A 26,458-nucleotide genomic window follows, 5' to 3' on the forward strand; every position below is an offset into this window, starting at 1 on the left:
GTGGTTCGTCCGAGATTCGACAATACCGACTACACCAACCCCGTAGTTCGTGCACTCGTCAAGAAAATCGATTTTGAATATCCACCGAGTACGCTGGTATATTGATGATCCATACATCTAACAAGCCAAAGTTAAAATATTCAATTATTCTAAATATTCTAAATATAAAGTCGATTTTCTCGACAACGAAACTTCTAATGAAAAAAATGTATTTTTTATTTTCGACTTCTTTCTTCATGTACAATCATTCCTTTCCCGGTTGTATTACCATTGCTGGGACAACCTATATATGTTATTGAAAATTTGACAGAAATTTCATGAAAATTACTAAAATAAATTACACATAACTTATATACAAGTTTGTATATATATTTACATATACATATGCATATTGTAAACTTTATTACTAAAACCATACCAAATTGTATAAGAAATATTCCTTTCGTATAAACTTTACTCGCAAACATACATTTATGTAATACTCGCATATATTTTGGATAATAATCACTGATACAAATTTTGGCAAAAATTAAAATATACTTATAACGGAATAATTTATAATATTTTGTTTAATACGAACAATATATAATAGCCAATAAATAGAAAAAATGACAATTATGTATAAAAAGCGAGCAATCAAACTCATTTTGATATGTGATTCGTAGATTTTAAATATGTTCATCAAAATTTAATATTAATCCAATATTTTGGTATTTTGAATTATATTAAACTAAATTAAATAAAATGAATAATTTAAAAATTGAAAATTATTAAATTAGAAAGTTATGTTTCGAAATTAATATAAAAATTATAAGCAACAAAATGGTTGTTAAATATTAATTCATTTTAAAAATAATTTTTAATTATTATAAAGCTACATGATTATTCAATATTAGATTTAAATTAGCAAATCAAATGCAGCCATTAATAAAGAATCACATCTGTATCTAAGTAATTCATGTCTATCAAGATGATACACAATGTAGTACTTATAAACTCTGCCGCTACGTGGCGCATTTATTTAAGAATTCTATGTAAGATTGGAAATCTTTTAACACGCCATTTTAAAGTGCAGTGTCATCAGCGCGCTGTATAACATAAATTAACCGCGTGTGAAGTCTTAATATATTTATCAAAACAAAAAGAGGTGTTTAAAGAACTAAGTATGTCAGGAGGTGCACTTTTCGGAAATAATGCCTCACGCGGTACTCCTAAAAATTTGGTTGAGTTTAAAGCAGGCAAAATGACTATGAAAGGAAAGATGGTTTATCCAGATATTCGAAAAGGCCAACTTTACGTTTATCAATCTGATGATTCATTAATGCATTTTTGTTGGAAAGATCGTGTATCAGGATATGTTGAAGATGTAAAAATAATTTATATTATTCTTAATATTTATTACAATATCAAAACGATATGAAATTTTATTATTTATGAAATTTATATTTTTCTTTTAAATTTACGTACATCTTTATAAGCATTTTATAAATATATTTCATTTTTTTATAGGATTTAATTATTTTTCCTGACGATTGTGAATTTAAACATGTTCCACAATGTAAAACTGGGAGAGTATACCTTTTACGATTCAAGTCATCGAATAAGAAATTTTTTGTTTGGCTACAGGTGAGATAAGTGTTAAATCAATATTATTAAAATTTAGGAACTCATTTATATTTGCATCTTACATGCATAATATATATATTTATAAGGGGGTTAAAACGACTAGAAAGTTATAATAAAGACAATAAAAGGATTATAAGTCTAATGCTTAAATTTTTTTAATTGTTGTTCAATTTATTAAAAAATTTGATATACTGTATATAAAATTTACATATTATAAAAAAAATACATGATAAAATATATTTACGGAAGATTAATAAACAAAATAAGTTATAAAGTAATATAATTACAAAAGCACATTGTTTAATTTAATATATATTAATTCCGAAAAACGAGGCAATAGTTATTAATCAATACTTTTTCGTTATATAGGATCTCAAAACAGACAAAGATGAGGAATATTGTAGAAAAATTAATGAAGTTCTTAACAATCCACCAACTCCTGGATCACAAAGAAGTAGCAGTACAAATCCAGAAGGAGATCTACAAAATTTATTAAATAATATGTCACAACAACAATTAATGCAGTTATTTGGTGGTGTTGGTCAAATTGGATTAGGTAATTTATTGGGTACAATGAATAGATCTCAAGGTGTGCAAACTACTAGAGCTTCGACAACAACTGCATTGACTCGGGTTACTACAAATACAAGACCAACTACACAAATGGTGTCTTCGCCAGCATCTACCAATGAGTCTCCAAAACCTAATGGTAAAGATATTTATTATAAAGTGCTATACACTGATTCATATAAATCTTTGTTTAGGTGATAATAAATCGTCATCAAAAACATCAGGAACATCATCCCCTGGGTCAGCAAGTACAAATAACAAAATCTTACTTAGTGATCTACAAAACTTTTTATCAGATATTCCAACATCTACAGGAACGGAATCTGTTGTTCAGGTAATATCTTTCTCTATACCTAATTTTATTTGACATATGTTATTTTTTTTAAATTTTCAGCTTCTTAATGATATTTTTATTACAAAAATACCTGATTAAAAATATTAATATAAATAACCTAATATCGTACTTTATATTTAAAGATCGATGTAATAATATTCTGTGCATACCTAAAAATAATTAATAATGCAAATTAAATGATATATAAAATATAAATAGATGCTAGATAATATTTCATATACAAACTAATATTTTTTCCAATCATAATATTTTTATTGAATCAAATCAAGCTTAATATTGAAACCTCGACTTAACAGTAACCATGAAAACAAAAAATGTGTACTAGATATTAGAATTAAAACAAATATTTCTAATTTTGAGATAGAGTTTTATAAACTATTTTTTCATTGTTTCTGTTATAAATATGTCATCAGTAAAAGATATTTATATATATAGAGAAATATTGTAAATTATTATGATGATATAAAAGCTTTAATTTAAATTCATTAAACCATATTACGAACCATGATTTTTGTATATTTAAATATATTATTTAATATGTATAATACAAAAAATATTTTTAAAGAAGTACTGTGGGTTATTTTTAATATAATAATATATCATGCACTTTTTTAATATCTTAGATATGACAACCATACAAAATTTTATCTGGCGTTTTATGTATATAAGGCAAATACTCTTATGATATTAACAAAAATATATTAAACATGTTTTATTCATTTCTATTAAATTATGTAACTTATATAGTTCAATAATAATTATTAGAAATTTTTCTAATAATCACATAAAATATTTTAATATTGATAAATAAACAAATTTATTCAGCTAATTTTACAGCAAACAAGAATGTTATATAGCATTAATAATAGTTTTTGAATATGATAAATAATCAAAAATTATTAAAACTATTGGTTCTTAAAATCATACAGATACTATAATATTTTACTAATTGTAAGTATATTGTTACACATTCATAATCAAACAAATATTAATAACCTTAAAGTAATTTTTGAGAATAATTTTAAAAAATAATTCTTTTTGATACTATTTTTATCATTTTTCTTGAAATATATAGATACCTTTTTGTCATTTTAAAATTCTTCGGAAAATAAGAGAAATAATAAGTGTTCTCATAATAGAAGGAAAATTTTTAAAATAGCTATGCAATTTACTATTCAATAAGTATCATTTCATTTTTGTCGATATAATATTTCATATTTTAGCTATTTGTTTTATTACATTTTTTAAATACATTAAAAGTATCTAAGAATTTTTATTATATTACCACATATAAATTAAGAATGTAGAATCAACAGTAATTAAAGTATAAATTATATATAATTATTAACAATTGCAATAAATAAAAAAACAACTATAATTAATTTATACGTATATACAGAGTACGCGCCAGCCATCCAAGTATGCGTGCATACCCATACTGGAACATATATTACGTAATTTGTAGGATATGATTAGAATATAATATTGTATAATTACATATTTTAATATTGTATAATTACACTGTGTTCAGTAACAACAGTTATTAAATAGTACAGTAGACTCCCATAGAATGCGAGTTCTTGCAAGGTATTTGGTCGAGTGAATTTCTGTAACGCGCCAAGATATTGCGATTACTGTTTTTATATAACGCAATTCTTTGTACAATGCGTTATGTATTAAACAATATTACAAAACTGCTTATCGGATTTTATTTGACTAATTATAATGAATTTGTCAAATTATTTCTTCTTTTAAATTTATATAAAATAAAAAAGTTTTGTTTACATACATTAGTAATGTATATTATTTTTAAACTGTTCTAATTTATAAATTAAAAGTTGACATAACGATAGTCATTTTAAACATTAACTTATACTATTTGTCTTGTACCAAAAAAATTCTCATATAATACGATTTTCTATAACGCGTAACATAACACATTAACTGCATTATACGGAAGTCTATTGTAGTTCACTGTAATATGTTATTTGCTTTTTTTTATTAATTATATCTTTTTTTTCAGCTATTATTACTATCAGGAACAAAATGATATTCTTGATAATATGTTTAAAATAATATTTCATTGTTTAATAATTTTAAATTATAACTTTTTTAAGCAGCTCTTCAAAGTGTATTCTTTTATGTGTTATATTTTTACATGACAAAGTTAATTTTATATAAATTTATTGGTAATAAATTTCAAGGTCAGCTATTAATATTTTATGTAAATAATTATATGTACATTAACTTCTGTTTTTTATTTACAATAATTAACACATGTCAAATAACTATAAATACTATTTTAATTTTCATGATCTTTTATTGATTCTTTTAACAATAAATTTTCTTTTACTCTAAATTATAATTGTGGTATTTTAAGTCTAATAATTAAATTATTGACATTAATATTATTCTTGCAATTTAAGAAATAGCACTTAATGTATTTTTTCATATTTATATGTTACACAAGTCTTTATCAAAACTAGTATAATCTTATTTCAATTTATTTAAATGAAAAATAATTTATTACATTACACGTGATATGCTAATTGTTTATATAGTTTTTATCTGTTTAATGTTTTTATTTCATTTTTTGTATATTTTATTATAATTTATTTTCTAATATCATTATGAAATAATCAAAAGATAAAATAGGCAACTCAATAATATGTACAAAATGTTATAGATTTTAAATTTTAGTTGTATAATCTGTAAATTTTTGTCATTTCATAGAATAAGTGTTATCACCAGTAATTGAAACACAGTGTAGAGTGACAAAACTAATATTATAAAATCAAAGGACAGAGGCATGGGTGTTTCGTTATTTAATATTCTTTTCCACATGAATTTTTCCTGGCTGTTGGAGACTCTCGCTCTATCGAGCAGTTGGGGAAGTTTCTCTGGGATTATTTGTTGTTTTCGGCAACCTACAGCACAGCTTATTGTCCGGCAGAGGGGCGTAGCAACTGAGCTGACCAAAGTCATCCCTGCGGCGATTTCTGCAACGTCAAGTTTGGAGCGTGCAATGAGCCCGCACTTACCACCAGGGGATTACCTGTGTACCACGCTAGTGTCTTCCCAGTTCTCCCAGGCGCTATCAATGTTCTGGTCTGCTTTGCAGTCAGGCCAGGCGGGACCTGTCATCCGTCAATTTGGCTTGGGCCCAGATGCTGTCAATGCTGCAGCCAGTGGAAACATAGAAGAATTCGTCACTGCTCTCGAGTCTGAAGCTAAGAGTGGCCAAGAACAAACGCAGGAAGGACAGGAGGACAAAAGTACTAAACAAGCTCCATCAACAGCTAGTCCTGATAAGAAAGGTGATGATGACGAAGGATTGGATTTAGATTAAGAATAGAACTTAACAAGTCTGATTTCCATCTATGTTTTCATTTAGAAGATATACAATGTGTATTACATTATAATCATTTATGTGTAATAAATAATTCCTGAAAATAATATACTTTATTATAATATAATTATATTTACATATATCCTTCTAATTGTAAATATATTGAATTTTTTAAGTATTAAGTTCAATGAAATTTGTATAATAATAAAAAGTTAATAAATAAATAAATTTAAAATAATTGAAAATCGTCTAACAATAAGTTTCAATTTTATAACATATTTAAAACAACAGTTCTGTACATACATATACATGGCTTTTAACTTTTAACATCTTAAAAATATACCAATATTTCAATGAATATTAATTTTTTCAATATTATATAGCATGTACTACAAATTTTTAGTATACAATTATTTTATTAAATTTAAATTACGATTTATATAAAATACTTTTCAAATTTGTAACTAACAAAACATTATTTTTCAATGGAATATGATTTAAAATTATAATAAGGATTTTGAATACAAATAAATAAATACAAATAAAAGAAAACAGAAAATTTCAAACTCATGTACATACGTATATTTTTATTTTCCGCAATATTTAATCGCTGGAGTACAGTTGACCAATAGAAAAACACTGTTTACGACGCAGAAATATGTTATTCGCTACACCGATAATCGATATATGTAGAAAATGAAATAGTCATTGTCTCATGTTCTATAATTGCACAATTTGTACAAAAGAATAATTGTTATATAAATACAATTTTCTTACTTAGTTCTGCAGGTAAATAAAATTATTTTATATTAATGTTATATATTATCCAATGTACTTTTTATATTACAAAGATTGGCACAAAATATATAATCCATGTTGTCAGACATTTGCGTGCTTAATTTGCAGAGTCTCTCATTGGTCTGCCGATTATGACATCATCCAGGATCGGCTCAAAACGAGAAATCATACATTTGGAAGATCTTGTTATATTTTATATTTACATATAACAATTATTCAATAAGTTTCAATATAAATAATTTAAAATGTACAAAAATTATAATATTTAAATTACATAAATTTCAATGTATAATAGTTATAATAAAATAATATTAAAATAAAGCATATTTCAATGGTATTATGATTAAATTAAACATGTTAATAGTAATCTTTTAAATGTTTGACATACACTAAAATTATAACTCTTTTTATCATTATGTTTACAAAGAATCGCGCACTACTTAAAAATATAAACCGATTGTTAATTTAAAAATATGTATTTATATGATATACTATCTTAAATTAGAAATAAAACAGTTTTAATATTGAATTCTTATCATATACATTGTTACTATAGGTATATTATTACAGATATATTATGTACAACTCATTAATATGTAGCAACAAAATAAATTTAAACGCTATTATATATACATTTTTGTTTGTAAACAAGTTCGTGAGACAATGATACCTCATTCTGTTTACTTGTTACAATCCTGACCGTACGAGCATTCGCAATAACTGGTGAATCGAACAAGTAGTGGGGTCCTTCTCGCGGATGTTGATTACTGCTTTGGTGAATGTCGTCAAAAGTTACCCGGTAAATTTATGTAAAATGTCTTGCGTTCTTTATACATAAAATATACAAGTGTATTGAAATACTTTATAACGAAGGTTATTGTAACTTGATATTGGTGTCACTATAAAATAAGTGCGAATATCGGAATAAAATACTATTGTTTTGTGATAGCTTTACTAACATCAGAGAGATGAGCAGTGTAGAGTGTATGTGAGTACATTCAACATACTCACACGGTCGGTATATTCGGTATGTTCGTGTACAATGGCAACCTTGACACTTGGTGATCGTTTTTGGCGGCTTCGTCCCGCTCCTACTGAAATCGTGTTTGGTAGGATCGCGTCGCGAGTGAAAGCGGCGGTGGCCATTCTGTAAAATCTTTAAGAGTTTGGTAGTATCAAATCATTAAAATATTTCGCGCTTTAGATTATATTTCAAAATTCTGCTTCCTTTCGTGATCACAGTTTTGTTTGCGATAATTTCTGTGTAAACTATTGTTCTTAAACAAAACACACTATACACCAAGTATTTTGCGCATATATTGGAAATTGCAAAAGATAAACAGTTCAGGTTAGATAATAATAAAATGATTACTGGTCAAACTCTATACAAAAATTTTAATGAATTATATTACATTTAAGTAAAATATGTATTTGAAAGAAATTTTCGTTGTATAAAATTATATGTATTAATTTCTTTTTATATTTTTACACGATTGATTCAACAATCTAATCTTTTTTTATTTGACCATTAGCAATGAAAACAAAATATAATATATAACTGTATCAACGTAGTGTGTGTATATGATCATTGATCATGAATTGTATGTACGTGTAAATATATGTGAAAGGTAAACAATTTTTATTTCCAAGTGAATTGAAAGTTATGCATTTAAATCTTTACTTTTACGAAAGAATAAAATTACGAAAAAGGAAAATTAAATTATGTTGAAATTGTTTTAAAAGACAATGGCAGCCTATTGTTTAGTATTATGCATGTTTCAGATAACAGTGGTAGAACAATGTCAATTGAAGGTTTAAACTATTACACGTATGAAAATATATTTATATTACTAATTTATTTTTCGATATAGAATATAATATGAAACATGATCTGTATATATATATTTTTCTATGAAATACACGTATATTTAGAAAAATAAATAGTAAATTATTGTATACATCAAAGAAATAGTTTCAGTTTTATAATATACATATATATTTGTGGTTTAATATATTACCCTTTCAGTTATATTAATATGCGCAGAATTTGGTAAAAAATTTTACAATAAATACGAAAACTTATAAAATATTTGAGTTCGATCGAAATAAAAATTAACGATGTATAAATATATTTTTAATTGCATGCGCGCAAAATATTAATGATTATATAAAAATTATATTTATCTGAAATTATTATATTCGTTGGTATTGATTTTTATTGCAAATGTAAATCTTAAGTAGTTTTTTGGCTTAATGTTAGAATACATATAATTCTTTATTCTTTTTATTGTTCTAAAAATACGCATTTATCATAAAGAATGTGAAAAATAAATTTTGTGTGATATGTATATTTACATGTAGATAATTGTTGTCACGTACAATATATTATTAATATATATTTTCATCACGGAAGATGTATCTTTTGTAGTGTTATATAAAACCAACTATTTTAGTTAATTAATGCATAGACACTACCCGTGAAGTTTATTTATGAAAGAAAGACAATGTTTATGTGAATCCCATAACAGTGCTTACCTATTCTGCATATTATAAATTGAATACTACTTCTTCAAAATAGGTGAGTTTTTTAAATTGTATTTTTATGTGTAATTGTATACCTATATAGTTAAATATACGCGTGCGTCGCAGTAACACTTTCATAATTACAAATTTTCATTAAAAAAATAAACTTTGAATTTGAAATCCAATAAATAAACTTGAAGGTTTTTATTTTAAATAGTTCATCTAACAATTAAAATTAATTGAAATAAATAAATGAAAATTGTATAAACAAAAATATAGATATTTTGAATAACCGATTTACAAATAAAACTAGACTATGATGAAAATATAAATTTCCTAATACATACATTGATTAATTTTATATAATTTATCTTGGCATGATTATTAAAATTATATTACGAATTTTTTAAATATATATTTAAATAAATATTTCGAATATATCACTGTATAAAGAGATTCAAAACATTTAACTTCTATATTTAGTTCTATTAGTAATGTCAGCTTTTGATATGTTAATTATATATAATGTAGATACTATATTTTCCGTATCATTGCGGATTAGGAAGATTAAATAATTAATTATTACATAAAATTTATTATTTTAATAATTTACATTAAATTTTTTATTAGGAATAAGACAATGTTTACGAAAAATTCAGTTAGTATCTAAAAAAATCAATTGATCTATGAAGAATTAAAAAACAATAAATTTAATGGGGAAGAAATAGAAAAATTAAAGAACATGACGAATATAAACACGCGTATGTAATAAACGTATATAAACGAGAAAAAGAGTGGCGCTGGCGCGCGCCCGTGTGTATGTGAAAGAAAGAGAGAGAGAGAGAGAGAGAGAGAGAGAGAGAGAGAGAGAGAGAGAGAGAGAGAGAGAGAGATAGAGATAGAGATAGATGTGAATACACACAATATCGGCATGCATATTTATATTATATCTAGACAATATAATTATAAATTAAGATTGTAAAGTATTAATAAATATATATTGTATTATATTTATGATATAACCCTCATTATAATTAAATTTATAAAACTATTCAAATGTTAAATTATTGAATTTTCTAATTTACTATATATAAAAATTGAAACCAGTAACACAAACTGTAATACTAAATAATAATGATTTACAAAATTGTTTGTAGCTTATATTAAACACTATAATAACATTTTATTAATTTTTTATTACTCAGTATTATATAACTTCTATTACATTGAAGATACAAATTGTTTAATCTTCATTAAAATTATGAAAATATAATTATAAAACACGTGTATGTAAATATCAGTTTAATAAACTGCATGTTCAAGCATAAAAGATTACATATGTAAAATAAATTACTTAACATGTACTTTTTGAACAAATGTTTTAAAGTAACTGAAAGTATTTTAATATAATGTTGTTTATATAGGTACTAATTCATTATAATATAGTATTTTATTACGATTGTAATAGAAATTCTATATTGTTTTATACTTTATATAGGATACAAAAAAATTACTCTATTGCAATATAATATTCATCAAATTTATTGAATGTAATTAATGCATCCTTTTGTGAATATAAATCAAAATTTTTAAAATAACATTTACATTTTTTTAAATTTATTCCACAGGTTTTAGTGTGATAAATCTTGAAAGAATAAATGCAACTAAAAATGTTCCTGCTACAAAGCAGGCAACAAAAATATACCAAGTTTCTTCATCAAATACATCAGTAAAAGCTGGAACCTGATTATAGATTGTGTCAATAAGTTTCATATTATAGTTTTTGCTACTTGCAGTATGACTTGCCATTTTAAAAACAAATTGTTTCTTATACTACAATACTTAGATATCTTTCCTAATGTGGATTAAAGAAAGAAAGTAATTAAATGATTAAATTGTATTAACAAAAAATACAGGATTAGTTTCTTGTAAACTTCTATGTATGCAATTGGAAAAAATTTATATAATATTAAGAAATAAAATGATATATGAGTTTTATTAAGCTACTTTTTTCGTTTTATTTTATAATTAAATACTAAAAAAAAGATCAAAACATAATTTTTAATGAATATATTATTGCTAAGATCTTTTTATCAATTGACATTGTAGGTTTAATTTTCTGTTATCTGGAAATGAAGACTGAGAGAAAGTGAGAAAGAGATATAATTTGAGCTATTTTAAATAATTTGTGAAAGTGATTCTGACATGCATTCTCCACAGATTCTGTTCTTTAATTTATACTTGCATTTATATTCAATTTTTTCTTTAATGTTTCATGATCAAATTAAATTGTCAATAAATTTACAAAAAGACTCCTCTACGTTTGCTTCCTGGTTTAATTTTAATTCCCTTCTTCTTTTTCTTCTTCTTCTCCTTGTCCTTGATTAGTTTTTGATCTTCAGAAATAGGTTCAGCTGGAGCCAAAGGCGTTATATGTTTATTGTAAAGTTGTAATAGATTTAAACACGTCAAATTTGCACTTTTGCATACTATTCTATCACCAGATACTAAAAGATACAAATGCAATAATATATTATTATCTTAAACAGAACTTTCAAAATTTAATTATAATTTTAGTTATTGTATTTAATTTGTCATCGCTATATCATTTATTCACTTCTGAAATATTATACACATATATTTTACTTTTGAATAAAATTATTAACATTTCAATTTGTATCATTGTATTAAGTACTTCAATTAAATATTTTCAAATAGAGAAATATTGCAATACTCACACAAATTAAATGTAACTATGGGCTCAGATAAGTCAGAGAGAATAGATGGTTTTACTTTGCAATATGGATTTGTTGCAACAATCCTTGGAATTGTAATGTGAAAGAAAAAATCTCTGTAAATATAGTATATATATAAACATAATTATTATAATCTATGACATTCAATATTATTCTTTAAATTTATACTTCTGATTATATTAATTTAACATATTTAACATTTAAATAATTTTTTAAAACATATTTTAATATTGATTACTCTTGCATTATCTTTTACTAATTTATAATATTTACAGGAAAAATGGCACAAATGAAACAACAGCTACCACTTCAAAGGCCATTTTTACATAGTCTTCGGATAACTACGGCTGTTTCCATGCTTGGTAAAGCATATGGATGTGGACAATGCAGCGGTAAGTTTTAATTCTTGCAATTATATAATTAATGTAAATAGGTAAAATGAAATCCGAATTTTTTTCTATAAAAACAATTATATTTATGATAATTGAATTCTCAAGCAAATAAAGAAATTAAAAAAAAAAAACTATAGAAATATTTTATTATAAAGTAATTAAAATATTAAGTGTATTATAAATACACTGATAATAGTTATAGATTTTAAATAGTCACAGATTAAATTATGATAATCTAAATACATTTAAAGATATTAAATATTCATGAAATAAAATATTGTAATCTAAATACTCTATAAAAGAAAATATGAAACAATCATTAATTGACTCAAGAGACAGTTTTTTAGTATTTCTAATGAATATTACTGTAATCGATTATTTTGGAAGTATAACTTTTAATTTCTTTAATCGCATGTTAATAAAGATACCTTTACTATTATAGTTCTTTTAATCTACTGCTCATTTATATTATGTTCTTTTACGTTACTGACAAAGTATTATTGCTAGATTTAGAAATGAAGGGTCATCATTCTTTTAAATGAATTGACCTTTCTTCTTGTTTGACATAATTAAAGATATATGTACATGAATTATGACCCTAGTATAACATAAAGAGGCTATATATACAATAAATTTTACCTTTATCTGAAATATGTAAGATATATAAGAAAATAAAAAATAAATACTTTGAAATTTTTTAATTTACTAATAAGAATTATCTTATAACAGTATTTTAATTTTAACTGAACTACAGTAACAAATAAGCTAATCGTAACATATGTAACTATCAAAGAAATTATTAGGTAAAAAATATTAGAATAGAAAGTAAATTAAATTAAATAGAAAATGCAAATATTTAAAAATTATTTTCTATAAAAAGATATTGCTTTTCAAGATTCTACTAATAGTTACTTCTACTAATAGTTCATGTGATATTTTAATTAGAAGATCTATATAATTGCATATGAAAATTAGTTATACCTTTTTTATTAGATATAGTAAGAAAGTACATCACACATTTTTCACAATATTCAGGTTAAATATTATTTAGTTTACTTAATTTTTATATTACGCTTTTATTACATTATTGTAATAATTACTTATCGAAATTTTCTAAAAATACATACTGATGTCGTCTGCTAGTTACTAGAAACCTCGCACTGCACATGCGTATAATATTGACGTCATTAAACTAACCAAACCTTTTACAATAAGCAAAATGTAATTGTTACCTATCGATACAATATTTGCAATTAAAAAAAAAAAAAATACTTATAAAGAAAATTTATAACTAACAATTCATTGTACATTATTTATGATAAACTAAAATTAAGGAACATTAGATACTATAATTAAATATAATGAAATATATATAACGAACGGAATTTTAATAAACTAACCTTATTTCCAAAGCTTGACTATGGAAAGGATCGAATTTTAGCTCGATTGATTTAACTGGTTTTAAGGTTAAAGTTTTCAAATGTTTTACAATAGCACTTAATAATCCGCCTGAACGTGTACGCGTTCCATTGAAAGGAATCGACATTTCGGAAATCGAGCACGCAATCGCATACAGTGCGTATTATCAATAAATGTAATTCTAGGGAAAATAGTTTTGATCACAGTGCAACCAACATAACCAAATATCATTTATCATTATATTATAAGGCAGTTATAAAATAAAATAATACCAAATGATTAAAGTAAAACGAATTGTAAAACAAAATTTTTATATTACTTTATATATTTCAGACCCCATATATCGCATAAATTTTGAAACAATTGAAATAGTGTTATGTTTGGAACCTTACTAACATCATATATATTACTGATATTTTATAAATTGTCATATACTATACATGTTTTTGCAATGTTTGTTAATATGTTTCCCTTAGGTAGAAAATTGAAATAATTTGAAAAAGGATGATGGCGCCAAGAATTATTAACTATCGTTTTATTATTTGTGCGCTGATTGGTCAAGATAAGATCAATCGGAATCAAGTTGGTGGCAGCCATTGCAGGAGGCAGTCTCGTTTGCAGTGTGTATTGTGGAGAAGTGTGTTGTGTGGTCAGTGGGTTTTGTGTTGAATTTTTTACTTATTTATTAGTGGTTATCTGGTCTTTTTTACCGTCAGCTGCAAAAATGTATCCTGTAGGGCAGCGTGAGTATTTTGGTGCATTTATTTTACTTTACAATATTTCAAAATATTCTAAAACAGTCCTTTCTGTATTTCTAAGTAAGGACAGGATTTCGTTGCTTGGATAGATCTGATCCTTTATTCCTTTTTGATTATTTCAGAATAATCCGAATTTTTTTTATTCATGCATGTGCTAACCAAATTAACTCAAAACAATAAGTTGAAGTTTAAAGAATTGAGGAAAATTTTAAAAATGACCTCGAATGAACCTCGCTCAACAGGCACAATGTGTCGTCACTCTGATCCGTCAATGCACGGATAACGTATGAGTATATAAATATATATACCTAATACCGATGTTTTTTTGTTATTTATGATGTGTTTAATGCATTGTTGTAATTATAGTAATTTGAATAAAAAGGTAAAACCTTTAATTGTTTCATGATAATATAGCTAAACTTTTTGCTATCGCTGAGTTCTTAACATTTTTAATTTTATTAACTTATAAAATAATATAAATAATTTCTATACGTATATTTATAGTTTTTGTTATATGGTTCTCTTACTTGATATTATTTCGTTTTTCAATTTATAATAGTTTGTATAACTTAATTGAAAATCTATTGTTTATTGACATATACTGTAAAAAAAACTAGTCTATGGAACATTATCAAGCTAAAATATTCTTAGAATACTATTATATATATGTTTATATTTATTTTATGGGTAAAAACTCTCTAGTGTATAAAACTTATAATTTGGGTATGTGTATTCATATATAAAATTCCATATAAATTTTGCCTAAAGGTGTTATAAGAACTAAAGAAGTTAATGTATTTAATATATTTGTTAACATTATTAATAATACAATTGATACAATTAAAATGGCTAGAAGATATACAATATTATTTATGTAAAATAAAAATGTGATATCTTATGGCTATTAATGATGTATAAATGTTAAAACATTTTAATATTTCTGGGCTAATAATAATATTGTTAATTATCTTATGGAATCAGATAAGATACCTTTGACGTTGAAAAGATATAAGATGTTATTGTGATCATATATCAATCAAGGACATCCCATAAAGCAAAAAGCCAAATACAGAAACTTATACTGAACATTTTAGATTTTCTCATTTAGATAAAGCTAGTAGGGTGACCTATATGGTCAGTTGAGCAATATTCTAAACTAAAGAACAATACAATAATATCAAGGTATTTACATTCTTGAAATTGTTAGATGTGCTAAAAATATAGTCAAAATGTCTTTTGCATTTTGATCGAAGCTTACAGAACGCAAGATTGTTAACTAATGTGTTATTATATTTATACTTTCGGTATACAGATGTTTTAACTTTAGAAAACATTAATTATTAGATTTGGGGAGAACCAAAGTAAATAATGAGACCTCTGTGTCATAGAGGTTAGAGCATATACCTCACTTTATCTCGCCTTATAATGTTCAGGTACAAGGACATTATCTTCAATGATTTATTTACAAATAAGTTTGATAGTATGTAATCCTAGTACACTGACTTAATACATTCATTAATGGAAAAATGCATTTTTGAAATTTTTTTATGAGATAGTTACTTGATTAAAATACTTTAAAAGGTAAAGAAATATTGAATTAGAAAGGTGGATGGTAAGGATCACGAGAGATCAAATATTTAAAAACTGGATTAATGTGAAGGTTTTTGAATAATGAAAATACAAAATTTAACATTGTACCATAAGAATTTTTACTATAATTGAAATTGAATAAATGGAGGAAATTGAAGAAACCACATATACAATACTTACCTGCTTATGAATTGTACAAGAGGATAAGCTTGAATAAATAAGATTATCAATGAAATCTAAAAAATTCAATAAAATGCTTATTCTAAAAATTTGTGGGTTATAACCTGGAGATAAATATTGTAAATCAAATTGAGAATAATTGTATTATGGTGACAGCGAACTTCAACAAAATTTGGTGTATTTTTAATTAATTTAATTGCACTATTTATGCAATTGTGGTCAAGTAAATGTATATTATAAAATTCTGTAAGCTTAACTCTGAACTTATTATAGACTCATATAGCCATGTTTCAACAAGCCTAATAATCTTGTATTTTTCTGAGATAGGTGCAGTGGCATATCTTAATATATCTAGTTTAGATCTAAAACTATAAATGTTTTGAAAATATGCTAAGGAGAATGAGTCCAAATCTTTTGATGATTATTCATAGATGAACAACTCAAATTTGCAACTTTTTCTATGCTACATATAACGGGTTGTTTTATGTAGATAAATTATGGCATGTAGATGAAACAACTTATTTCTCATTTCTTAAAAGTAGGCTTGTTGTTTGATTCAAATAACTTCGACAGATCTGGCTCTGTGTAGCTAATTCTTTGGTTTTTGATAAATGTATAGTGCTGAATAATAGACTAATATCAGTGATTAATTAACATTAGTAAACTATGTATTGCAGATGTATATCAATAAAATTATTAAAAAATTATAGTTATGAAATAAGTAGATTTAAATTTATTACATATTTTTCTGGAATTAGTTTAAGTCAATGGTTTATGAATATTAAAAGTCATAAACTTGTAAAGAATTAGTGCAAATGTTCATATCTTGTTAGATTGAAACTATGAAGTCTTATAATACCACAAAAAAATTTATTGTGTAGAAGATCGACTTTATCTAAATAAATGCTTTTCTGACATTTTATTAAAATATTTATATACTTAAATATTAATTACATAAGTATATTAAAAGTAAACAATATACAAAATACTTCTTAACTTGAACATAAACTGTTGTTAATTTATTTCATTTATTTTTAAATATAAAGTATCCTTGATATAAATATAATATTTAATACTCTAATGAAAGTTAGAGTAATAAAGATTAGGATTATAAATATGGAATTATAATATTAAAGTATAATTAGTGATTATTAAATTATAATTAATTATAATAACTTAATGTTTAATTTAATAATTTAGTTTAATATTAATGTCATTTAGTATTCAAAACTATATTTTAATATTAAAGTTCAAGAAAACAGCTATAACCAAATTTTTAATTATTGCAATATGTGTAAATGTATCTACATGTATATATGTAATATATGTATATGTATTTAGATATTATATTGTATTTATTTATTATTTTTGTATTTAAAAGAAATATGTATTATATTCTTTTATTTTCATTATTTTTATACTACTATTATATTTTCATTATTTTGTTTTATATATATATATATACACGCGCGCGCGCGCGCGCGTTACATGTATAAAGGTAATTATTTATTATATAAAGAATGATACATTAATTTTTGTGATATTATTTTATTTTAGCACCTCCACCTGGACCCACAACAAGTTCTTCTGTTGGGGCAACTGGAGCAACTGGAGCAACTGGGAGCAGTGTTGTAGCTCCTAGTTCTTTAGGACTTGTTTCCACACAACAAACACACACTCCTCCTCAACCTCCTGAACTGCCAAGTAAGTTATTAGATATTGTTTGTATGCATTAATAAAAAGAGGCATTAATATATTATTAACTACTAATTTTATTTATTAATATTAATATTTTTTATTTGCTACTATGTCAGAAATTGTTTACATGTAATAATTTTTTCATCTATTTAATTAAGAGTATATAAATTTTATTTTCTGTTACTATATTTTTCATAAATTATATAATTAAAATTAATAAATTGTGTTTGTTATTATATTTTTGTTTATTGAATTAATTGAAAATCAATATTTATTGTGATTTAATAAAAGATGACAATATTTAAGTATTCTACAGTTGAATAGATATTAAAATATGAACTGATGTTGTGTATCTTAAAATGGAAAATAATTTATGAAACATGTATTTATAGTGTTTTCATGTCCACGAAGACCAAATGTAGGACGTGAAGGCAGGCCAATTGTTTTAAGAGCTAATCACTTCCAAATAACAATGCCACGTGGTTTTGTACATCATTATGATATTAATATTCAACCTGATAAATGTCCTCGTAAAGTTAATAGGGAAATAATAGAAACAATGGTTCATGCATATAGTAAAATATTTGGGACTCTTAAGCCTGTATTTGATGGCAGAAATAATTTATATACAAGGGACCCCTTGCCTATTGGTACTGAGAAAATAGAATTAGAGGTAAGTATAATACATAAGAAAATACATGAAAACAGTAAGTAATCATTTTTTTTTTTTTTTATTTAAAATTTAATATCTACTATTACATTTTTAGGTAACACTGCCTGGCGAGGGTAAAGACAGAGTTTTTAGAGTGGTGATAAAGTGGCTGGCTCAAGTTTCATTGTTTGCTTTAGAAGAAGCTTTAGAAGGACGTACAAGACAAATTCCATATGATGCTATACTTGCTTTAGATGTTGTGATGAGGCATTTACCATCTATGACATATACTCCAGTAGGTAGATCATTCTTTAGTACACCAGATGGATATTATCATCCATTAGGTGGTGGCAGGGAAGTTTGGTTTGGTTTTCATCAATCAGTTAGGCCATCTCAATGGAAAATGATGTTGAATATTGATGGTAAATATATAAAGTTTGTTAAAATATAAAATACAAAATACAAAATAAATGTTATATGTGTTTCTTATACACATATGGTTTATATTATAGTCTCTGCAACTGCATTTTATAAAGCACAACCTGTCATAGAATTTATGTGTGAAGTATTAGACATCAGGGATATAGGTGAACAAAAGAGGCCCTTAACAGATTCTCAACGAGTTAAATTTACCAAAGAAATCAAAGGACTTAAAATTGAAATCACACACTGTGGGACAATGAGGCGAAAATACAGAGTGTGTAATGTTACGCGTAAACCTGCCCAAATGCAGTCGTAAGTATTTATAAACGTACTTGTAATGTTATTTGAAACATATATGATATTTATGAAAATTTTAGATTCCCATTACAATTAGAAAATGGACAAACAGTCGAATGCACTGTTGCAAAATATTTCTTAGACAAGTATAAAATGAAATTACGCCATCCATATCTTCCATGTCTTCAAGTTGGTCAAGAACATAAACATACATATTTACCACTTGAGGTTTGTTAACTTCATCATTAACTTTTTATTTTATTAAATTGTAAAATGTCTGGAGAGTGTAATTTATGAGATATCTTAAAATTATGACTGAATGAAAACATGTAAATTTCTTGTAGCACAGAGAATGGAAATATTTTTTATTAATTTCCAATTAAAAGAATTTATAGTTACATAATATATTTACCCCGCTATTAATCAGAGTTCTTCTTTTCTTTCCTTTTTTAATGATAAATTTATAAAATAAATGAGGACAAATGTTTTTTAAATAATGAATGTGAATTAAAATCTAAAATTTACAATACATTGTGAACGAGTAATGTAAAACTAATTCCACATGAAATCAAGAACAAAAAAGTAGTTTGAAAAATAGTAGTTTGTTTTTGTTGATAGTTTTACATGTAATTACATTATCTAAAACATTTTTCAATTTTTAAGTAAAATAAAAATTTTGTAGCTACTATTAATAAGCTAAAATTTTATTTCTATATTAAAAAAAGATATTTTCAAATATATTAAACTAATGTTATATTGTATTATTTTGTTACAAGAAATGTACATGCATTAAATAGCTTTATAATTTTTATATATTTTATATATATATATATATATTATTATTATTATTAGGTCTGTAACATTGTCGCTGGACAACGTTGTATAAAAAAATTAACCGATATGCAGACTTCTACTATGATAAAAGCTACAGCCCGATCTGCTCCAGATCGAGAACGAGAAATAAATAACTTAGTTAGAAGAGCTGACTTCAATAATGACTCATATGTACAAGAATTTGGTTTGACAATATCAAACAACATGATGGAAGTTAGAGGTCGTGTTCTACCTCCACCCAAGTTACAGTATGGAGGGCGCGTAAGTTCCCTCAGTGGACAGGTGAGAAACTTCCAATTTAGTCAATCAGGTCTAGTCAAATCATACATTTGCAGAGGCTCCTGTATTGTATTTTGTACGGATATAATTCTTGCAATATTGCATAATAGAATTATTCGTTATCATTTTTTGTTTTGTACGTGTAGATAAATATGAATAACATTTTTGCAATCATGGCTTAACTAAAAGTTTTTGTTTTTATGTTTAATTTAAATGTTTTTTTTGACATTTATGCATTTCTTTTAACATTTTTTATGCATTTTTATTAAACAAAATTCACAACGAATACAATTTTACACGATAATATAACATTTTTTTTTTTTTTTTAAAATAGTAATACATTTAGTCATCTTTTTCTATTTGAAATACGTTACAAAATTAATAAAATGAAAAGTTGTGAAATGAATGCATGGGTTCTAGACCTAGTTGATTTTGATACATGGGCTGTTATTGTAATGAAACTGCAAATTTTGTTTACAAAATTAATAAAAACAGTATAAATAATAATTATATCAAGTATTACTTTATTCTTTAAAACGAAATTTAGCTTTTTCTTAATGTGATTTGTATTGTATTCACAGTTTAATATCACAAGTTATTGTCTGATGCTATCCAGTTTTGTTTCATGCAGTAATAAGACGAAGTGGATTCTTATTTATTTTGATTAATTGTTATAGTTTTTATAATTTTATTTGTATATATTTGTATTTGTATTATTTTATAAATAATGTTTATGTGAATTGTGTGATAAAAAAAATAAAAATAGAGAAGTAGGAATGTATAGAAACACTGGTGTATTCTTCTTATTTATTTATTATGATGCAAAGTATGTATCTCATAATATTCAATGATATATTTTTCTTTCATTTTTTTTTTCTTTTTTTTTTTTTTTTTTGCTGAAGGCAAAGCAGCAAGCTGTACCTAATGGTGGTGTTTGGGATATGCGTGGCAAACAATTTTTCACGGGTGTGGAAATTAGAGTATGGGCAATTGCCTGTTTTGCGCCACAAAGAACTGTACGTGATGATGCAATACGTAATTTTATAGCACAATTACAAAGAATAAGCAATGATGCTGGGATGCCAATTATTGGGCAACCATGTTTTTGTAAATATGCTACTGGGCCAGATCAAGTAGAGCCCATGTTTAGATATTTAAAAGCAACATTTTCGTCATTGCAACTTGTTTGTGTTATATTACCTGGGAAAACACCTGTATATGGTAATTATACATATATTATATTTTATATAGTACAATAAAATACAATAGGTACGATATCTGTACATTTGTCGAAAAGTTTGTAGCTATCTTATAATGCAGTAAAATAACCTCATATAATATGTAAGACTTCTAATTTATGTGATACATTTACACATTTTTTCGGTTGATATAATATGAACTATGTTTATTACAATACATGAAATCTCACTGACAACATATTATTCTCAATTGTATATTCTATTTGCTTACAGCTGAGGTTAAAAGAGTAGGAGATACATTGTTGGGTATGGCAACGCAATGTGTACAAGCAAAAAATGTTAATAAAACGTCACCACAAACGTTGTCGAATTTATGTCTGAAAATTAATGTAAAATTAGGTGGTATTAATAGTATCTTAGTACCTACCATTAGACCAAAAGTGTTTGATGAACCTGTTATATTCTTTGGAGCTGATGTGACTCACCCACCTGCTGGGGATAACAAAAAACCTAGCATAGCAGCAGTCGTGGCAAGTATGGATGCTCATCCATCTCGATATGCTGCTACTGTTAGAGTTCAACAACATAGACAAGAAATTATTCAAGAACTTAGTTCAATGGTGAGGTAAGTAAATTGTCATACAGTGAAAATTTATTTATTTTATATTAGAAAAGATATTGTATATAAAATAATTTAAAAAATATTCAACATAAGATATGTAAAGTATTCAGAAACATAGTAAATAATAGTAATACCTTATATGAGAAATGTTATAAGAAATATACAAACACTTTGAACAAGTTAAATTTTTTTATGAACAAAATCGGAATCAATTTAATTTTTTAAAATAAAGTAACGAATTATACAGTTACTAAAATTAAAAATTACATGTTCAAGTTTTAAAATAATTTACTATCAAACCTTGTATTACTTATGTTAAAGTAATACAATAAATAATACGTTAAAATACCTAACTTATGTTAGTTACGTACTAAATGTATATAAATTTAGTCTTATATTGTAACATGGTCTTCAAATGACTTCTAGTCTTCAAAATTTAAGTTAACACGTTAAATGCCACGCTGGTCCCTAAGAATCGGAGCTGGACTTTCCGTTCAGCTCTCGCCGGTTCATACGGACCGGCAGCAGAATTTTCGTTCTTATTGCGGCGCGCGTGTCGGTCCTTGCGTATTTGTCAGACTGAACATTTAATTTAGGCAACATTACTTTTTGTTTGGACAATGTTTTAAGGAAAAGAATATAATACTTAAAACATTGATGTAATTTATTAAAACAAGGTAAATAAAGGTGAGGTTTGTTTGTACATTCGGCGAGCGACCTGGAAGGGCCCGCTTGACGGCTAAGTGAGGCGTGAACGAAACGGCACGTAAAACCTGCATGGTACTTAACGTGTTATATTCGAAATTTATTTCCATTGAAATTACAGATTTCAGTAACCACAGAAGATAATTTGTAATAAACATGTTTAAAATGCACAATAAATATCGAAATTGTTATTGAGACATTAAAGTAACTTCCTTAGTTATCATGTTAATGGTTTAGACATATACATAATTTACAAACTCTTTGAAACTATAATAAAAGGAAATTGATAATGAAGTGAGAGGTTAAATGAAGCAATACTATTCATATAAAAAATCTTACAGATAATTTTTTCAACTAATCACAGATCATAAGAAAAGAACAAATAACAATGTTCAAACTTAGAATTGTTCATATATAAATTATTCACTTATACAGAGTATCCATTGTCTAATCTGTAAATGAAGATATTAGTTTCTATTTAAGAAAACAAAATTGACTTTCAAATATGTTCGAAAACACTTAATGAATAAAAAATAAATAAAACAGATGTATTTCCTCCTTAAAACCGAGGAACTTCTCTATTCAATGTGTGTTCCTAAAATATGTTGTTTTTTAAGGTATTTAAGTAAAGTTTTCAAATGGACATCCTGTATACAAAAGATATAGGTGAATTTTACAAATTTAGGAAGAAGTAGTTTTACAATGATAAAACTCTTTGTTATCTATCAAAACTGTTCATATTGCATATGTAATATTTTTTGTATTAACACTAATGCAAATATTTAGATAATCTATCTTAAACATGATGGTCTCTAATAAGAAGTAGATACAAAATTAGACAAAAATGTTAAATTCTTTAATAATTTAGAAACTATTTAAATTTTATTTTGTTATTTAAGAATTCTTAAATAAAACTATATAGCACGAAATGCAATTGAATTTTTTATAATTCAATATATTTTATAAAATTGAATTATAAACCAAATTGAGTTTTTTTCCTATATGTTTTAATCTACATTACTTTTATATAATAATAATAATAATAATAATAATAATAATAATAATAATAATAATAATAACAACAATAATAATAATGATAATGATATATTACTTTTTTTTAAGGGAACTGCTTCTTATGTTCTACAAAAGCACTGGAGGGTATAAACCACTAAGGATAATTCTTTATCGCGATGGTGTCTCAGAAGGCCAGTTTCTGCATGTTCTGCAACACGAATTAACTGCCATTCGTGAAGCTTGTATTAAACTTGAAGCTGAATATAGACCTGGAATAACATTTGTTGTAGTCCAGAAAAGGCATCATACTCGCTTGTTTTGTTCAGAAAAAAGAGATCAAAGTGGTAAAAGTGGAAACATACCAGCGGGTACGACAGTTGATGTTTGTATAACGCATCCAACTGAATTTGACTTTTATTTATGTAGTCATCAAGGTATTCAGGTAAATGTTAAATCTAATCAAATTTATTTTCTTTGTATATATTATTTAACATAAATATTATATTTATTTATATTATAGGGCACATCACGACCATCACATTATCATGTTTTGTGGGATGATAATCGTTTTGAAAGTGATGAATTACAATCTTTAACTTATCAACTGTGTCACACATATGTTAGGTGTACAAGATCTGTTAGCATACCTGCACCAGCATATTATGCTCATCTTGTAGCATTCCGAGCCAGATATCATCTGGTAGAAAAAGAGCATGATAGGTTAGTCAAATTTTATATTGATATTATAAGATGCACTTTTTAACTATAAGGTACTACTTTATACCAAAGAAGAAGTAATAATCATTAATTGAATATGTAAATTTTTATGAAATTGTAGTTTTATTCTTTTTTATAATAATTTTTATATAACATATAGTATAAAACAATATGTAGTTACTTAATAACTGATACTAAATTTAACATGAAGAATAAGAATAACTGAGTAATTTAATAGATTTGAAGACTGAACTGAACTTCGTGTTAATTAATTTTTAAATTACAGTTAGTCAGCGTTCAGTTAATAACAAATAATAAAATTTAACTACAAATTTTGTATCCAATAAAAAGCAATCTTGACTTTTTAAATGGTATTGTATAATTGTTTTAATTTTATATTAAAGGTAACATTGTCAAAGTTAAAAGATAAAGATAACTTCTTGAAAATATACTCAGTACGTTTAATGAAAAAGTATTACATTCATGTTTAACTTACGAATTAACAAAGAAATTTGTTATATAACATAATTAATATTTTTAAGAAATTATTGAAAGAAAGCAGTTGGATATGACATCTCTGAATTCTCTTGATGTTGCTTTTAGTACTATGTAGGAAAGGTTATATACATACTTAAAAAGGTTCAGGTAATTTTAATCTGTTACTGAATATGAAGTTTCCTGACTATATTTATTATTACAATTTGTTATCAATAAATGCTGTCTAACTCCTGTTCAAAATATTTTTTTCATTAGATTATTAGAAGTGTCTAAAACATGAAGGGGCATCATTACAATGAATATCCTGTATAAAATATACCTTACAGTTAACGTGTTAATTTGGAATTTTACTGAGATACTGTACATCATATTGTTGTAAATTGTTTTATGCTTGGAGTAATAATAATAGAATAAATGAATGGACTTATTTACACAGTAAAGATTGTCAGGTGGAAAACGTTTTAAAAATGTATTCTATAAGTCATTTCTTATTTATGAACATTTAAGGGAATATTAAAAAAAAAAATGTTAAAATTTACAGCAAATAAAAAATACTTAAAGATTTACAGCAAGATACACAAAAAATATTGACAAAATTGGTAAAAATGTAATAAAGATATACTGGTTATTAAAAAGTTACTATATAATCTGATCATTATTGTCAGTTTTTACGATTATATTAAATTTTAAATATCTTTTTTAATAAGAAATTTTAGGACATACTTAAAAGACAAAGAGTTTGTAGTATTTTTCTTTATTACTGCAATGAATAAAAGTATTTATATAATTAAACTTATTTTAAAAATATAATGTTGATTGTATGTAAAAATTTAGTGATATATATTGTATTGATATACTATAAAAATGAAATTATATATAATGCTTACTTTATGTTTAATACACGTTTTTGTGTATTAATATGTATTATACATTTTATATTTTTATTTATTCTCTTATGTGGTTTATTTTTTATTTATTATGTTCTTAATGTATCTTTAATATATTTATTTCAGTGGAGAAGGATCTCATCAATCTGGCTGCAGTGAAGATAGAACACCAGGTGCAATGGCAAGAGCTATCACAGTTCATGCAAATACAAAGCGGGTTATGTACTTTGCATAATTTCTCTTTGAATTTTTCTTACACACATGCAACTAAATCACAAAATGATAATCATCATATCTTGCACGTGGACATTTCTAGA

The 26,458-nt window shown here is 25.0% G+C and overlaps 4 protein-coding genes and 1 long non-coding RNA gene across 8 annotated transcripts; 2 read left to right on the forward strand and 3 right to left on the reverse strand.

Moving 5' to 3' along the window:
• Positions 1-1,040: 1,040 nt before the first annotated feature.
• Positions 1,041-5,959, forward strand: Rpn13 (regulatory particle non-ATPase 13). 2 transcript variants are annotated; one of them, XM_017901019.1, is made up of 5 exons: positions 1,041-1,366; positions 1,510-1,626; positions 1,996-2,335; positions 2,391-2,530; positions 5,505-5,959. In XM_017901019.1, exons 1-5 carry the CDS (start codon positions 1,166-1,168, stop codon positions 5,898-5,900), a joined length of 1,194 nt encoding a protein of 397 aa, XP_017756508.1. In that variant the 5' UTR covers positions 1,041-1,165; the 3' UTR covers positions 5,901-5,959. The 2 variants fall into 2 exon arrangements, with proteins under 2 accessions (XP_017756508.1, XP_017756509.1); XM_017901020.1 differs by having other exon boundaries at positions 5,673-5,959.
• On the reverse strand, positions 5,472-6,552 carry LOC108548198 (uncharacterized). Its single transcript, XR_001890252.1, has 3 exons — positions 6,480-6,552; positions 5,607-5,730; positions 5,472-5,550 (listed from the first exon to the last, which is right to left on the reverse strand). It is a non-coding gene; the product is annotated as an uncharacterized LOC108548198 (long non-coding RNA).
• A 905-nt stretch (positions 6,553-7,457) lies between these two features.
• AGO1 (protein argonaute-1) lies at positions 7,458-26,441 on the forward strand. 3 transcript variants are annotated; one of them, XM_017901026.1, is made up of 13 exons: positions 7,458-7,497; positions 12,253-12,369; positions 17,874-18,020; positions 18,407-18,687; positions 18,782-19,088; positions 19,179-19,401; positions 19,467-19,614; positions 20,239-20,502; positions 21,402-21,720; positions 21,972-22,323; positions 24,148-24,481; positions 24,560-24,759; positions 26,268-26,441. In XM_017901026.1, the coding sequence occupies exons 2-13, from the start codon at positions 12,258-12,260 to the stop codon at positions 26,374-26,376; spliced, it is 2,796 nt and encodes a 931-aa protein (XP_017756515.1). In that variant the 5' UTR covers positions 7,458-7,497; positions 12,253-12,257; the 3' UTR covers positions 26,377-26,441. The 3 variants fall into 3 exon arrangements, with proteins under 3 accessions (XP_017756515.1, XP_017756514.1, XP_017756516.1); XM_017901025.1 differs by lacking the exon at positions 7,458-7,497 and adding an exon at positions 9,133-9,276; XM_017901027.1 differs by lacking the exons at positions 7,458-7,497; positions 12,253-12,369 and adding an exon at positions 14,424-14,531.
• On the reverse strand, positions 10,839-11,070 carry LOC108548204 (uncharacterized). Its single transcript, XM_017901029.1, has one exon. It carries the CDS (start codon positions 11,028-11,030, stop codon positions 10,839-10,841), a length of 192 nt encoding a protein of 63 aa, XP_017756518.1. The 5' UTR covers positions 11,031-11,070.
• mRpL53 (mitochondrial ribosomal protein L53) lies at positions 11,366-13,952 on the reverse strand. Its single transcript, XM_017901028.1, has 3 exons — positions 13,770-13,952; positions 11,960-12,072; positions 11,366-11,728 (listed from the first exon to the last, which is right to left on the reverse strand). Exons 1-3 carry the CDS (start codon positions 13,913-13,915, stop codon positions 11,523-11,525), a joined length of 465 nt encoding a protein of 154 aa, XP_017756517.1. The 5' UTR covers positions 13,916-13,952; the 3' UTR covers positions 11,366-11,522.
• Positions 26,442-26,458: the final 17 nt, after the last annotated feature.

Source organism: Eufriesea mexicana, unplaced genomic scaffold (genome assembly GCF_001483705.2).
Source record: "Eufriesea mexicana isolate 0111107269 unplaced genomic scaffold, ASM148370v2 scaffold1447, whole genome shotgun sequence".
In the NCBI taxonomy this organism is placed as follows: Eukaryota; Metazoa; Arthropoda; class Insecta; order Hymenoptera; family Apidae; genus Eufriesea; species Eufriesea mexicana.